The 13,357-nt window shown below is 38.9% G+C and overlaps 2 protein-coding genes across 3 annotated transcripts in view; one reads left to right on the top strand and one right to left on the bottom strand.

The window, feature by feature from the left end:
- LOC131430275 (leucine-rich repeat and calponin homology domain-containing protein) overlaps window positions 1–13,357 on the top strand; it is a 208,979-nt gene that overhangs the window by 139,029 nt on the left and 56,593 nt on the right. The gene's annotated exons all lie outside the window — the stretch shown is intronic.
- Window positions 1,943–4,043, bottom strand: LOC131430276 (uncharacterized). The gene is made up of 2 exons (XM_058595107.1): window positions 3,050–4,043; window positions 1,943–2,764 (listed from the first exon to the last, which is right to left on the bottom strand). Exons 1-2 carry the CDS (start codon window positions 3,090–3,092, stop codon window positions 2,304–2,306), a joined length of 504 nt encoding a protein of 167 aa, XP_058451090.1. The 5' UTR covers window positions 3,093–4,043; the 3' UTR covers window positions 1,943–2,303.

Here is a 13,357-nt window from a genome sequence, read left to right as displayed (position 1 = left end):
GAAGTTATGTATGGGACCATAAGATCATTCATTCGAATCAAAGTTTGCTGAAATCGGTCACGCCATCTCTGAGAAAATGAGTTAAAAATTTGAAATTGGAATTTTTACACTAATCACCTAATAATTCCGAAACCGAAAATCGGATTCTGAGGAAATTTTTGCAATTCTGTGAAGGAATAGAAGACCATTCATTGGCATCTAAACTTGTAGAAATTGGTCACGCCATCTCTGAGAAAAATTAGTATACATAAGGCTTTTTGCTCATTTTACCCCGTAACTCCGAAACCGGAAGTCAGACCAAACAAAATTCAAGAATTTTATATGGAACCATAAGAGCTTTTATCTGAATCTAAGCTGGTGAAAATTCGTTTAACCATCTTCGAGAAAAGTTGATGCACTTATTTTCACAGTTTTACCTTTACTTTTACCCCATAATTCCGTAACCGGAAGTCGGATGCAAATAATATTCAGGAATTTTGTATGGGACCACAAGACCTTTCATCTGAATTTAAGTTTGTGAAAATCGGTCCAGTAATCTCCAAGAGAAATTAGTGCAAAAAAAAACGTTACATACACACACAGACATTTTGCGTACTTAACGAACTGAGTCGAATGGTATATGACACTCGGCCCCCGGGCCTTGTGTGCGTGTGTGTGTGTGTGTGTGTGTGTGTGTGTGTGTGTGTGTGTGTGTGTGTGTGTGTGTGTGTGTGTGTGTGTGTGTGTGTGTGTGTGTGTGTGTGTGTGTGTGTGTGTGTGTGTGTGTGTGTGTGTGTGTGTGTGTGTGTGTGTGTGTGTGTGTGTGCATATTAGGTTCAAATGAAAGGTCCTGTGGTCCCAAACGCAATTCCTGAATTTCATCCGGATCCAACTTCCGGATCCGGAAATATAGGGTAAAGTGTGTTTAAAATTTTATACCTTCACTGAAAAGGGCGAAGAACCGTAAAAAGTTTTCTAAATCGACCTCAAATCTTCTTCAATTGATAGTTTTTATCAGTAGACGATCAAACAAACCTATTTCGGTTATTCTTTTAAGAATCGAAGAAAATTATTTTGAAGAATACAACAGTATTATATATGATAGTATGATTGATATGAGAAAGGCATCATTACACCACTAGGTGGATTTAAACAGGTTTTTAAGAGTGTAATGTTCGTAGTAATATTCACAAAAGCGTCCTACGTCGAGAGTTCGAACAACTCCATAGGGCTGTTTCTTGTAGTTTTTAATAAGTACGAAAGGAAAGACAATGCAAATCTAGGTTTGACTCCTAACTCTACATTTGAGAACAGCTAATTTTTCTGCTCTGATAGGTTAATGATCGCAAGCTTAGAACCTCTATAATTAAAAAAGCTGAATGGAAATATGTTCTACAAATTAAATTTTTCATCCCATGTTTGGGATGATTTCCAGATAAATGTTCGAGAGCAAACCTGAGCATTTTCCGCGTTCCACACTGACTAACCTCGCATCTTCACTCACTCACCGGCTTACGATGCAGAAAACGAAAATATCATATAATGCGATGAGAATAATAATAATAAGAATAATAATAGGAATCTGAAAGTGCCCTTTTCCGATCTTGCCCTGCAACCTGGTGTGACGAGGTGTTTTCTTCAGAACCACTGGGCTGTGAGAAATTTAATTCTGTTTCATTCCTTTCTTATATTTTCTTCATAATGTCTTCTTGCCAGCAGTCAGCGGCTGCCTGCAAGTGTTTCATTCTGTATCTCACTTACTGACAGACCCAGTGTGCAGTGTAATAAAATGGGGAAGAACTCTAAACGATGTGAAACATATTAATTTCGTTTTCTGATGTAGCCCGTGGAATTTTATTGACGGGCTGGTAAATTGGTGTTGGTGTCGTCAGAAGCATCTCCGCCACCATGTCTTATTGGAATCTGTCTGAGCTGTCGTCATTTTTGTAATCAAAAAGAAAGATTGAATTTATTATATTTATTTGGAATATTGTCTACATTCATAATACTATCGCGTTTATCTATCAATTAGAACATCAGTCTCTTAGCAAGTAGTTTATACGAGTATCCTTAAACATAAGCTTTCACATCTTTCTCACTCACTGAATTATTTCGGGGGTTTTTTTCACTAAATTTCTAAAAAAAAGATATTTTCTATGGCAAGCTAGAAAATTGGTTCCGTAAGCAAAAAGTATTCCTAAGTAGATCGTTAATTCGCACTTGTAATGAAACGTAGATGTCTAGTCGTCGAAGCTTATCAGCTAGTAGGTATCAATAGTCGTAGTAGAATTAACCTGACCTTTCCCTGCCGCTGAGATGGCCTCTCAAATGTTGCTGATACCGGTGTCGTTACTTCGACTCGATGTGGTCGATTTGGCACAGTAGTTTTCGAGCTTCTCGAACTCGGTCGATCGGGTCGGGGTGGCGGTTGTGGCGGACGACATGTTCATCATCATGTTGTAGTTTCGCTCCTTTTTGCAGAACAAAGGAAAACAGATAAAGCCCCAGTAGGCTCCGGCTCCGATCATGATCACAAACATCACGATCGAAATGATTCCCCATGCGGAGATGCGGCTCGCCTTCGGGGCACTCGTCGACTGCTGACTGGGGGTCGTCGCTAGGTGGTACCGATTCGGATCGTCGGGATTGCCGAGTCCTGCTGGCATGTAGAACCGCTGCGGCGGTATCCGAGATCCACCCGGAGCCGCGGCCATGTCGCCATATCTGTAGAGACCCCCGGATCGACCACTGGAACCACCGAATCCGGCGCAACACACGAACGTCACTGTCGAAGAAGTGAAATAGAATTTGTCAAATGTTTGCAAAACAAAAAAAAAAGACAATGAAACTAGATTTGTGTGGGCGATCGAAACTAGTTTGTCCATGTACTTCGAATTTAATGTTATATACTTCGATGATCGAGAATTTTAATTTCGTATCACGAAGATGTTTGCAAGTGTTGTTTTAGCAGAAAGATTAAACTTTGGAACAAAGGATCCCCAACACACTAGCACATCATGTTGGTATCAAGTTTTCAAATTAAAGCAAAATAACCTTCAAAACTACTCACCTCCGCTTAGCAGAAACCAGAAAAGGAGTTGTTTGGTGAACATTGTTGTTTTTATTTTCTTTTCCTGGGGTTCTTTATTTATCCTCTGCACACTTCAGCGAGCAAGATGGTTCACCTTAAACGCTCTCGCACGAATACACTCACACACACATGCAGCCGCTCGTCGAAGTATCACCCTTCGGGCTCAAGTGTCGTTACCACAGCAAAGATACCGGATAGCAGCAGCAGCATGAGGCATAAACTTGAGCCTCCGTGTATGTTTCTCTTCTTCGTATATGCTTCGTCCAAGATTGTCGTCTTGGTTTTGATCCCTAATGCTACGCAGCGATAGCCACTTTCAATCGTTCAAAAAACGCACTGAAACTGCACTCCTGCACTTCGAAAACACAACACGCGACTGCCAAAATTCACTGTCATGCAGTAGAGATGAAGCTGATAAACGAAAATAACACTTTTGCAATGGAAATTCTCCGAAAATCGGTGACCTCGCAATTAGACGCTACTTCCCGTGTGGCAGTACTGACGCATACTCGCTCACTCGCTTACTGATGAACTATGGAACAGGCTCTGACGACGCAACGACGACGGCGATGGCGACGGCGATGATGACCGTCCAATCAGACTCGCAGCATATGTACACAGCCTGTTTGACTGCGCTGTGCTACCCTACAGCTCGAGTCAGTGGGAGACCACAACTACGAGACGACGACGACGACGATGGCGATGCTTGTGAAACCCACATGCTGTCAGCTTCGTACGTTCGTTCGTTCGTTCTTTCCATCGGCGACCACTTGACACCTATACATAAATTTTTCTCGGCCCAGTCGACGGTGGCAGGAACACACAACAACATAGAATGGGGTGCGGAATAGAATTGTATGTCGAGGTTGATCGGCTGGCTGGTAGAGGCTATGTTTATGTTGATTCGCATCAGCGGTGCGCTTTACTTTCGGATGCAGTGCAGCGGCGGGTTTGACGCTCGAGCCGGGTTTGAAGTTGTGACCAGTGTTGCCGGGTGGGTTCGTTGGTTCGTTCTTCAAAAATTGATATCGTACATCGGAAAATAAATTGCCGAGACTCGCACTGTCGAGTGATTGGTTATCGTCTTGGGAATATATACAATTCCTGAGAACTTCGCTTTACTGTTTATTCGGTTAAAATACTGGAATTTATTCATCAATTGTCGATATTTACCACCTAGTGGCGTTCTAATGCCTTTCTCCTGTGATTCAAAGAGTCTCATTACAGCTTATTTTTTCAGTACAATTCCTGACCCGAATTTGGGCTGATATTTTCTGACAAAAATTGATTTAGATTGATTGAACTTAAATCACACCTCAAGATGTTTAGAAGTTAATCTCAGTCTAAGTTTTATAAAACGGTTCAGCCACCTCCGAGAGAAGTGAGTGTATAGAAATACAAACCCTTCCTAATCCACCTAGTGGTGTGATAATGCCTTTCTCTTTCTTCAAACAGTCTCATGAATTTTTTTTAATTTTTAAAACAAATTTCGATTTCGGAAATTTCAAGTACTCCCTCCTATGGTGCTATTTCAATATCGAAAGTTTTCAAACCTTAACCGCCGGGCAGCACCCCTTAACAATGTCCGATTTAGATCAAATTTGGCACCCTAATATATAAGAGCGGTAAAAACCACGTGTTTTGTCGGTTACGTCACTTATACCATCATATCTCCGGAAACACAAGTCGAGGTCATTTGATCTTCGAACTTGATCAATGGCCCAATAGTAGCTTTCAAACGAGCCTAAGCTTGATAAAATAGGTTTAGCCATCTCCGAGAAACTTGCGCTGTAAGAAACAACGCGTTTTGTCGGTTACGTCAGTTATACAATCATATCTCCGAAACCAAAAGTCACAGCCATTTGATCTTTGAACTTGATCAATGGCTCGACAGTAGCTTTTAAACGAGCCTTAGTTTGTTAAAATCGGTTCAGCCATCTCTGAGAGAATTGAGCGTCAAAAATATCTTCGAAAAGTGCACACACGTACACACACACCGACATATTCCGATCTCGTCGAACTGAGTCGAATGCTATATAAAACTATGGGTCTTCGAGGCTCCGTTCGAAAGTCGGTTTTTCCAACAATTCTAATAACTTTCTATAGAGATAGGCAACACCTAATTTCATTCTTCCTAATGATGTAATGATGCCCTACTCATATCAATCTTACTATTATATGTAATACTGTGGTAGTCTTCAAACTAATTTTCTTCGATTCTTTAAAGAAGAACCGGAATCGGTTGGTTTGGCCGTCTACTGATAATGACTACCAATTGAACTAGTTTTGAGGCCGGTTAAAAATTTTTTCACGTTTTTGGTTTCGCCCCTTTAAGTGATGGTATAACATTTTTAACGCACTTTACCCTATAATTCTGGGACCGGAAGTCGGACCCGGAAGAAATTTTGAAATTTTGTATGGGACTATAAGATCACTTATTTGAATTTAAGTTTGTAAAAATTGGTCACGCCATCTATGAGTAAAGTGAGTAAGTGCAACGCCCTTAATTTTATTTCAAGATAGTGTTAAATATCTATTATTATAAATAAAAGACCGCATTATATCATAGGGCACAGATATGGTAGAAGCATAACTTCCACGGCACTTATAATAGCCTATATCAACTTATTGCATCAGCCACTGTGAGCATTATCATGTACTAAAGGAAATATGTTGAAAAAAGAAAATTCGCGATTGAGTATATATCAATACAAAATGCATATCTCAATACAAACACAAACACCCATACCGAATACAATTCAAGTAATTAACCCGTGAATATGTAATTTAAATAATTCAGAACGACTTCGCACAATGTGCTTATTTATGGTTCCATAAGAAACTTTTTCACTTAAGGGTTAGCAAAAATACAGAGTTGTTGAACAATGTAATACATACTATTTTATAGGGTCAGTAGAGTTTAGGTATAAAGGAATTTTTTTGAATTAATTCAGTGAGATGTTCATACTTCAATTGTTCAGAATGCTGCTCCTTGCGCGACCGGGTAAAACCGTAATCAACCTTGAACCAGCATTTGTGCCTAGAAAGAAAGTATGAATGGGTTGTTGTAAAAAGTAATAATCATTGTATAGTAGGCCCGGATCCCACGGGTAACGGCTAGGTTTCAACAGGTTATGAGCGGAAAGTATAAAAATGCCAAATTCAGGAAAGCTCGAGTTAGAATCAGTCAGAGAAAAACTTACTAGAACGTGGAATTAGGGATAATATAGTGAAGTTGAAAATGAGTGTCATCGTGCTTGATTTAAAAAAATTGTATGACAATGTTTCTTTAGTTAGTCGCATAAGTTATTTGAAATTTGAATTTTTTACACTAATCACCCTAATTCCGGCGCAGAAAGTCGCATCTAGATGAAATTCAGAGACTTTGTGTGGGACCATAAGACATTTCATTTGAATCTAAGTGTGTGAAAATCGGTTCAGTCATCTCCGAGAAAAACGATTAACAATATTTGTAACACACACGTACATTTGCTAAGTTCGGCGAGCTGAATCGAATAGTATGACTATGTGTCTTTTATGAAAATTACAAAGTTCAGAACGTCCGTAAAGACTGCGTAAAGACTGCAGGAAGTTTCGGAATATCACTGTCGACATGAGGTCTACAGAAAAACCAAGATTCAAAACCAGTTTTAGTCCACCTAGTGGTGTAATGATGCCTTTCTCAATTTCATTTTCCTATATATTAGATCATTAATTCCCCGAAATACTACAAATTAAATAAGTTTAGAAAGGATCTATTGCATAATTCTTCTACATTGATATACAGAAAAACAGAAGAATTGAGTTTAAGGTAATGAAAATCTATTCAATCATATGTGAGAAAGACGGCTGCATGCATTCGACACATACAATGAGTCTTGAAGTTCTGGCGGGAGTTCTTCCCTTGAAAGATCGTTTTTCATCGCGACTGCTAATAAGATGTGAGGTATTGAATCCCCTGGTTATTAATAACTTCGTAAGGCTAGTTGAGCTTCAATCTCAAACAAGATTCATGACTGTATATTTTAACCATATGTCACAGGAAATCAACCCTTCAAGATATATTCCTATCCGTGTCAGCCTCCTAAGTATCCCTGGCTCAACTTTATTTTTCGACACATCCATGCAGCGCGAAGTGCGTGGAATCCCGGAACCCCTACGCTCGTTGGAAATCCCGAAAATATGTACAAGTAAGTTCAAGCATATTGACTCTGAGAAAATATTTTACACGGACGGAACACGAATTGAAGGCTACTGGGTTTGGTATATTCAACAATAATGTTTCGGTCTCATTTAGGCTTCAAGAACCTGCATCTATTTATATAGCAGAGTTACCAGCAGTTCATTATAGTTTGAGTGTAATCGTCACATTATCTCCAAACCATTATTTTCTCTTCACAGATAGTCTGAGTGCAATTGAAGCCATTCGCTCAAACGCTGCTAGCAAAAATTAACCTTTTTTCTTGCGCAAAATAAATCAGTGCCTGAACGGTCATATTGAATAATAATTATCAAATCACAATAGTTTGGGTCCCGGCTCATTGCTCCATTCCAGGCAATGAAAGAGTCGATATTTTAGCCAAACGTGGTGCTATTAAGGGTGAAATTTATGAGAGACCGATTGCTTTCAACGAATTCTATAGCGCGTCTCGCCAAAGAACACTTGCCAGCTGGCAAGCTTCTTGGGATAAAGATAATCTGGGTCGGTGGATGCACTCAATTATTCCTAAAATATCGACAAAGGCATGGTTCAGGGGACTGGATGTGAGTAGGGACTTCATTCGTGTGATGTCCAGACTTATGTCCAATCACTACACGTTAGATGCACATCTCCTTCGAATTGGACTTTCCGAGACTAATCATTGTGCTTGTGGCGAAGGTTACCGCGATATTAACCATGTCGTTTGGACATGCGTGGGGTATCGTGATGTCAGATCTCAACTAATAAATTCCTTGCGTACCCAAGGTAGACTATCCAATGTCCCAGTTCGCGACATTCTTGCTTGTCGTGACGTTCCTTACATGAAACTTCTTTATTATTTCGTTAAGTCTATTGGAGTTCCAATTTAAATTTTATTTTATGTTAGATTGTTTTCTCTTCCATGAGTTCAACCAATAGCCAGCTATTTTATATTAAATAAAAGTAATGAACTGATACAAACAAACCTGAAATAGACAATGTTTCTTTAGTTAGCCGCATAAGTTATTTGAAATTTGAATTTTTTACACTAATCACCCTAATTCCGGCGCAAAAAGTCGCATCTAGATGAAATTCAGAGACTTTGTGTGGGACCATAAGACATTTCATTTGAATCTAAGTGTGTGAAAATCGGTTCAGTCATCTCCGAGAAAAACGATTAACAATATTTGTAACACACACGTACATTTGCTAAGTTCGGCGAGCTGAATCGAATAGTATGACTATGTGTCTTTTATGAAAATTACAAAGTTCAGAACGTCCGTAAAGACTGCGTAAAGACTGCAGGAAGTTTCGGAATATCACTGTCGACATGAGGTCTACAGAAAAACCAAGATTCAAAACCAGTTTTAGTCCACCTAGTGGTGTAATGATGCCTTTCTCAATTTCATTTTCCTATATATTAGATCATTAATTCCCCGAAATACTACAAATTAAATAAGTTTAGAAAGGATCTATTGCATAATTCTTCTACATTGATATACAGAAAAACAGAAGAATTGAGTTTAAGGTAGTGAAAATCTATTCAATCATATGTGAGAAAGACGGATGCATGCATTCGACACATACAATGAGTCTTGAAGTTCTGGCGGGAGTTCTTCCCTTGAAAGATCGTTTTTCATCGCGACTGCTAATAAGATGTGAGGTATTGAATTCCCTGGTTATTAATAACTTCGTAAGGCTAGTTGAGCTTCAATCTCAAACAAGATTCATGATTGTATATTTTAACCATATGTCACAGGAAATCAACCCTTCAAGATATATTCCTATCCGTGTCAGCCTCCTAAATATCCCTGGCTCAACTTTATTTTTCGACACATCCATGCAGCGCGAAGTGCGTGGAATCCCGGAACCCCTACGCTCGTTGGAAATCCCGAAAATATGTACAAGTAAGTTCAAGCATATTGACTCTGAGAAAATATTTTACACGGACGGAACACGAATTGAAGGCTACTGGGTTTGGTATATTCAACAATAATGTTTCGGTCTCATTTAGGCTTCAAGAACCTGCATCTATTTATATAGCAGAGTTACCAGCAGTTCATTATAGTTTGAGTGTAATCGTCACATTATCTCCAAACCATTATTTTCTCTTCACAGATAGTCTGAGTGCAATTGAAGCCATTCGCTCAAACGCTGCTAGCAAAAATTAACCTTTTTTCTTGCGCAAAATAAATCAGTGCCTGAACGGTCATATTGATTAATAATTATCAAATCACAATAGTTTGGGTCCCGGCTCATTGCTCCATTCCAGGCAATGAAAGAGTCGATATTTTAGCCAAACGTGGTGCTATTAAGGGTGAAATTTATGAGAGACCGATTGCTTTCAACGAATTCTATAGCGCGTCTCGCCAAAGAACACTTGCCAGCTGGCAAGCTTCTTGGGATAAAGATAATCTGGGTCGGTGGATGCACTCAATTATTCCTAAAATATCGACAAAGGCATGGTTCAGGGGACTGGATGTGAGTAGGGACTTCATTCGTGTGATGTCCAGACTTATGTCCAATCACTACACGTTAGATGCACATCTCCTTCGAATTGGACTCTCCGAGACTAATCATTGTGCTTGTGGCGAAGGTTACCGCGATATTAACCATGTCGTTTGGACATGCGTGGAGTATCGTGATGTCAGATCTCAACTAATAAATTCCTTGCGTACCCAAGGTAGACTATCCAATGTCCCAGTTCGCGACATTCTTGCTTGTCGTGACGTTCCTTACATGAAACTTCTTTATTATTTCGTTAAGTCTATTGGAGTTCCAATTTAAATTTTATTTTATGTTAGATTGTTTTCTCTTCCATGAGTTCAACCAATAGCCAGCTATTTTATATTAAATAAAAGTAATGAACTGATACAAACAAACCTGAAATAGACAATGTTTCTTTAGTTAGCCGCATAAGTTATTTGAAATTTGAATTTTTTACACTAATCACCCTAATTCCGGCGCAAAAAGTCGCATCTAGATGAAATTCAGAGACTTTGTGTGGGACCATAAGACATTTCATTTGAATCTAAGTGTGTGAAAATCGGTTCAGTCATCTCCGAGAAAAACGATTAACAATATTTGTAACACACACGTACATTTGCTAAGTTCGGCGAGCTGAATCGAATAGTATGACTATGTGTCTTTTATGAAAATTACAAAGTTCAGAACGTCCGTAAAGACTGCGTAAAGACTGCAGGAAGTTTCGGAATATCACTGTCGACATGAGGTCTACAGAAAAACCAAGATTCAAAACCAGTTTTAGTCCACCTAGTGGTGTAATGATGCCTTTCTCAATTTCATTTTCCTATATATTAGATCATTAATTCCCCGAAATACTACAAATTAAATAAGTTTAGAAAGGATCTATTGCATAATTCTTCTACATTGATATACAGAAAAACAGAAGAATTGAGTTTAAGGTAGTGAAAATCTATTCAATCATATGTGAAAAAGACGGCTGCATGCATTCGACACATACAATGAGTCTTGAAGTTCTGGCGGGAGTTCTTCCCTTGAAAGATCGTTTTTCATCGCGACTGCTAATAAGATGTGAGGTATTGAATCCCCTGGTTATTAATAACTTCGTAAGGCTAGTTGAGCTTCAATCTCAAACAAGATTCATGACTGTATATTTTAACCATATGTCACAGGAAATCAACCCTTCAAGATATATTCCTATCCGTGTCAGCCTCCTAAATATCCCTGGCTCAACTTTATTTTTCGACACATCCATGCAGCGCGAAGTGCGTGGAATCCCGGAACCCCTACGCTCGTTGGAAATCCCGAAAATATGTACAAGTAAGTTCAAGCATATTGACTCTGAGAAAATATTTTACACGGACGGAACACGAATTGAAGGCTACTGGGTTTGGTATATTCAACAATAATGTTTCGGTCTCATTTAGGCTTCAAGAACCTGCATCTATTTATATAGCAGAGTTACCAGCAGTTCATTATAGTTTGAGTGTAATCGTCACATTATCTCCAAACCATTATTTTCTCTTCACAGATAGTCTGAGTGCAATTGAAGCCATTCGCTCAAACGCTGCTAGCAAAAATTAACCTTTTTTCTTGCGCAAAATAAATCAGTGCCTGAACGGTCATATTGAATAATAGTTATCAAATCACAATAGTTTGGGTCCCGGCTCATTGCTCCATTCCAGGCAATGAAAGAGTCGATATTTTAGCCAAACGTGGTGCTATTAAGGGTGAAATTTATGAGAGACCGATTGCTTTCAACGAATTCTATAGCGCGTCTCGCCAAAGAACACTTGCCAGCTGGCAAGCTTCTTGGGATAAAGATAATCTGGGTCGGTGGATGCACTCAATTATTCCTAAAATATCGACAAAGGCATGGTTCAGGGGACTGGATGTGAGTAGGGACTTCATTCGTGTGATGTCCAGACTTATGTCCAATCACTACACGTTAGATGCACATCTCCTTCGAATTGGACTTTCCGAGACTAATCATTGTGCTTGTGGCGAAGGTTACCGCGATATTAACCATGTCGTTTGGACATGCGTGGAGTATCGTGATGTCAGATCTCAACTAATAAATTCCTTGCGTACCCAAGGTAGACTATCCAATGTCCCAGTTCGCGACATTCTTGCTTGTCGTGACGTTCCTTACATGAAACTTCTTTATTATTTCGTTAAGTCTATTGGAGTTCCAATTTAAATTTTATTTTATGTTAGATTGTTTTCTCTTCCATGAGTTCAACCAATAGCCAGCTATTTTATATTAAATAAAAGTAATGAACTGATACAAACAAACCTGAAATAGACAATGTTTCTTTAGTTAGCCGCATAAGTTATTTGAAATTTGAATTTTTTACACTAATCACCCTAATTCCGGCGCAGAAAGTCGCATCTAGATGAAATTCAGAGACTTTGTGTGGGACCATAAGACATTTCATTTGAATCTAAGTGTGTGAAAATCGGTTCAGTCATCTCCGAGAAAAACGATTAACAATATTTGTAACACACACGTACATTTGCTAAGTTCGGCGAGCTGAATCGAATAGTATGACTATGTGTCTTTTATGAAAATTACAAAGTTCAGAACGTCCGTAAAGACTGCGTAAAGACTGCAGGAAGTTTCGGAATATCACTGTCGACATGAGGTCTACAGAAAAACCAAGATTCAAAACCAGTTTTAGTCCACCTAGTGGTGTAATGATGCCTTTCTCAATTTCATTTTCCTATATATTAGATCATTAATTCCCCGAAATACTACAAATTAAATAAGTTTAGAAAGGATCTATTGCATAATTCTTCTACATTGATATACAGAAAAACAGAAGAATTGAGTTTAAGGTAGTGAAAATCTATTCAATCATATGTGAGAAAGACGGCTGCATGCATTCGACACATACAATGAGTCTTGAAGTTCTGGCGGGAGTTCTTCCCTTGAAAGATCGTTTTTCATCGCGACTGCTAATAAGACGTGAGGTATTGAATCCCCTGGTTATTAATAACTTCGTAAGGCTAGTTGAGCTTCAATCTCAAACAAGATTCATGACTGTATATTTTAACCATATGTCACAGGAAATCAACCCTTCAAGATATATTCCTATCCGTGTCAGCCTCCTAAATATCCCTGCCTCAACTTTATTTTTCGACACATCCATGCAGCGCGAAGTGCGTGGAATCCCGGAACCCCTACGCTCGTTGGAAATCCCGAAAATATGTACAAGTAAGTTCAAGCATATTGACTCTGAGAAAATATTTTACACGGACGGAACACGAATTGAAGGCTACTGGGTTTGGTATATTCAACAATAATGTTTCGGTCTCATTTAGGCTTCAAGAACCTGCATCTATTTATATAGCAGAGTTACCAGCAGTTCATTATAGTTTGAGTGTAATCGTCACATTATCTCCAAACCATTATTTTCTCTTCACAGATAGTCTGAGTGCAATTGAAGCCATTCGCTCAAACGCTGCTAGCAAAAATTAACCTTTTTTCTTGCGCAAAATAAATCAGTGCCTGAACGGTCATATTGAATAATAATTATCAAATCACAATAGTTTGGGTCCCGGCTCATTGCTCCATTCCAGGCAATGAAAGAGTCGATATTTTAGCCAAACGTGGTGCTATT

Source organism: Malaya genurostris, chromosome 2 (assembly GCF_030247185.1).
Source record: "Malaya genurostris strain Urasoe2022 chromosome 2, Malgen_1.1, whole genome shotgun sequence".
Classification (NCBI taxonomy): Eukaryota; Metazoa; Arthropoda; class Insecta; order Diptera; family Culicidae; genus Malaya; species Malaya genurostris.
Note: the sequence above shows the minus strand (reverse complement) of the source record. Positions and strands in the feature narration are given on the sequence as shown.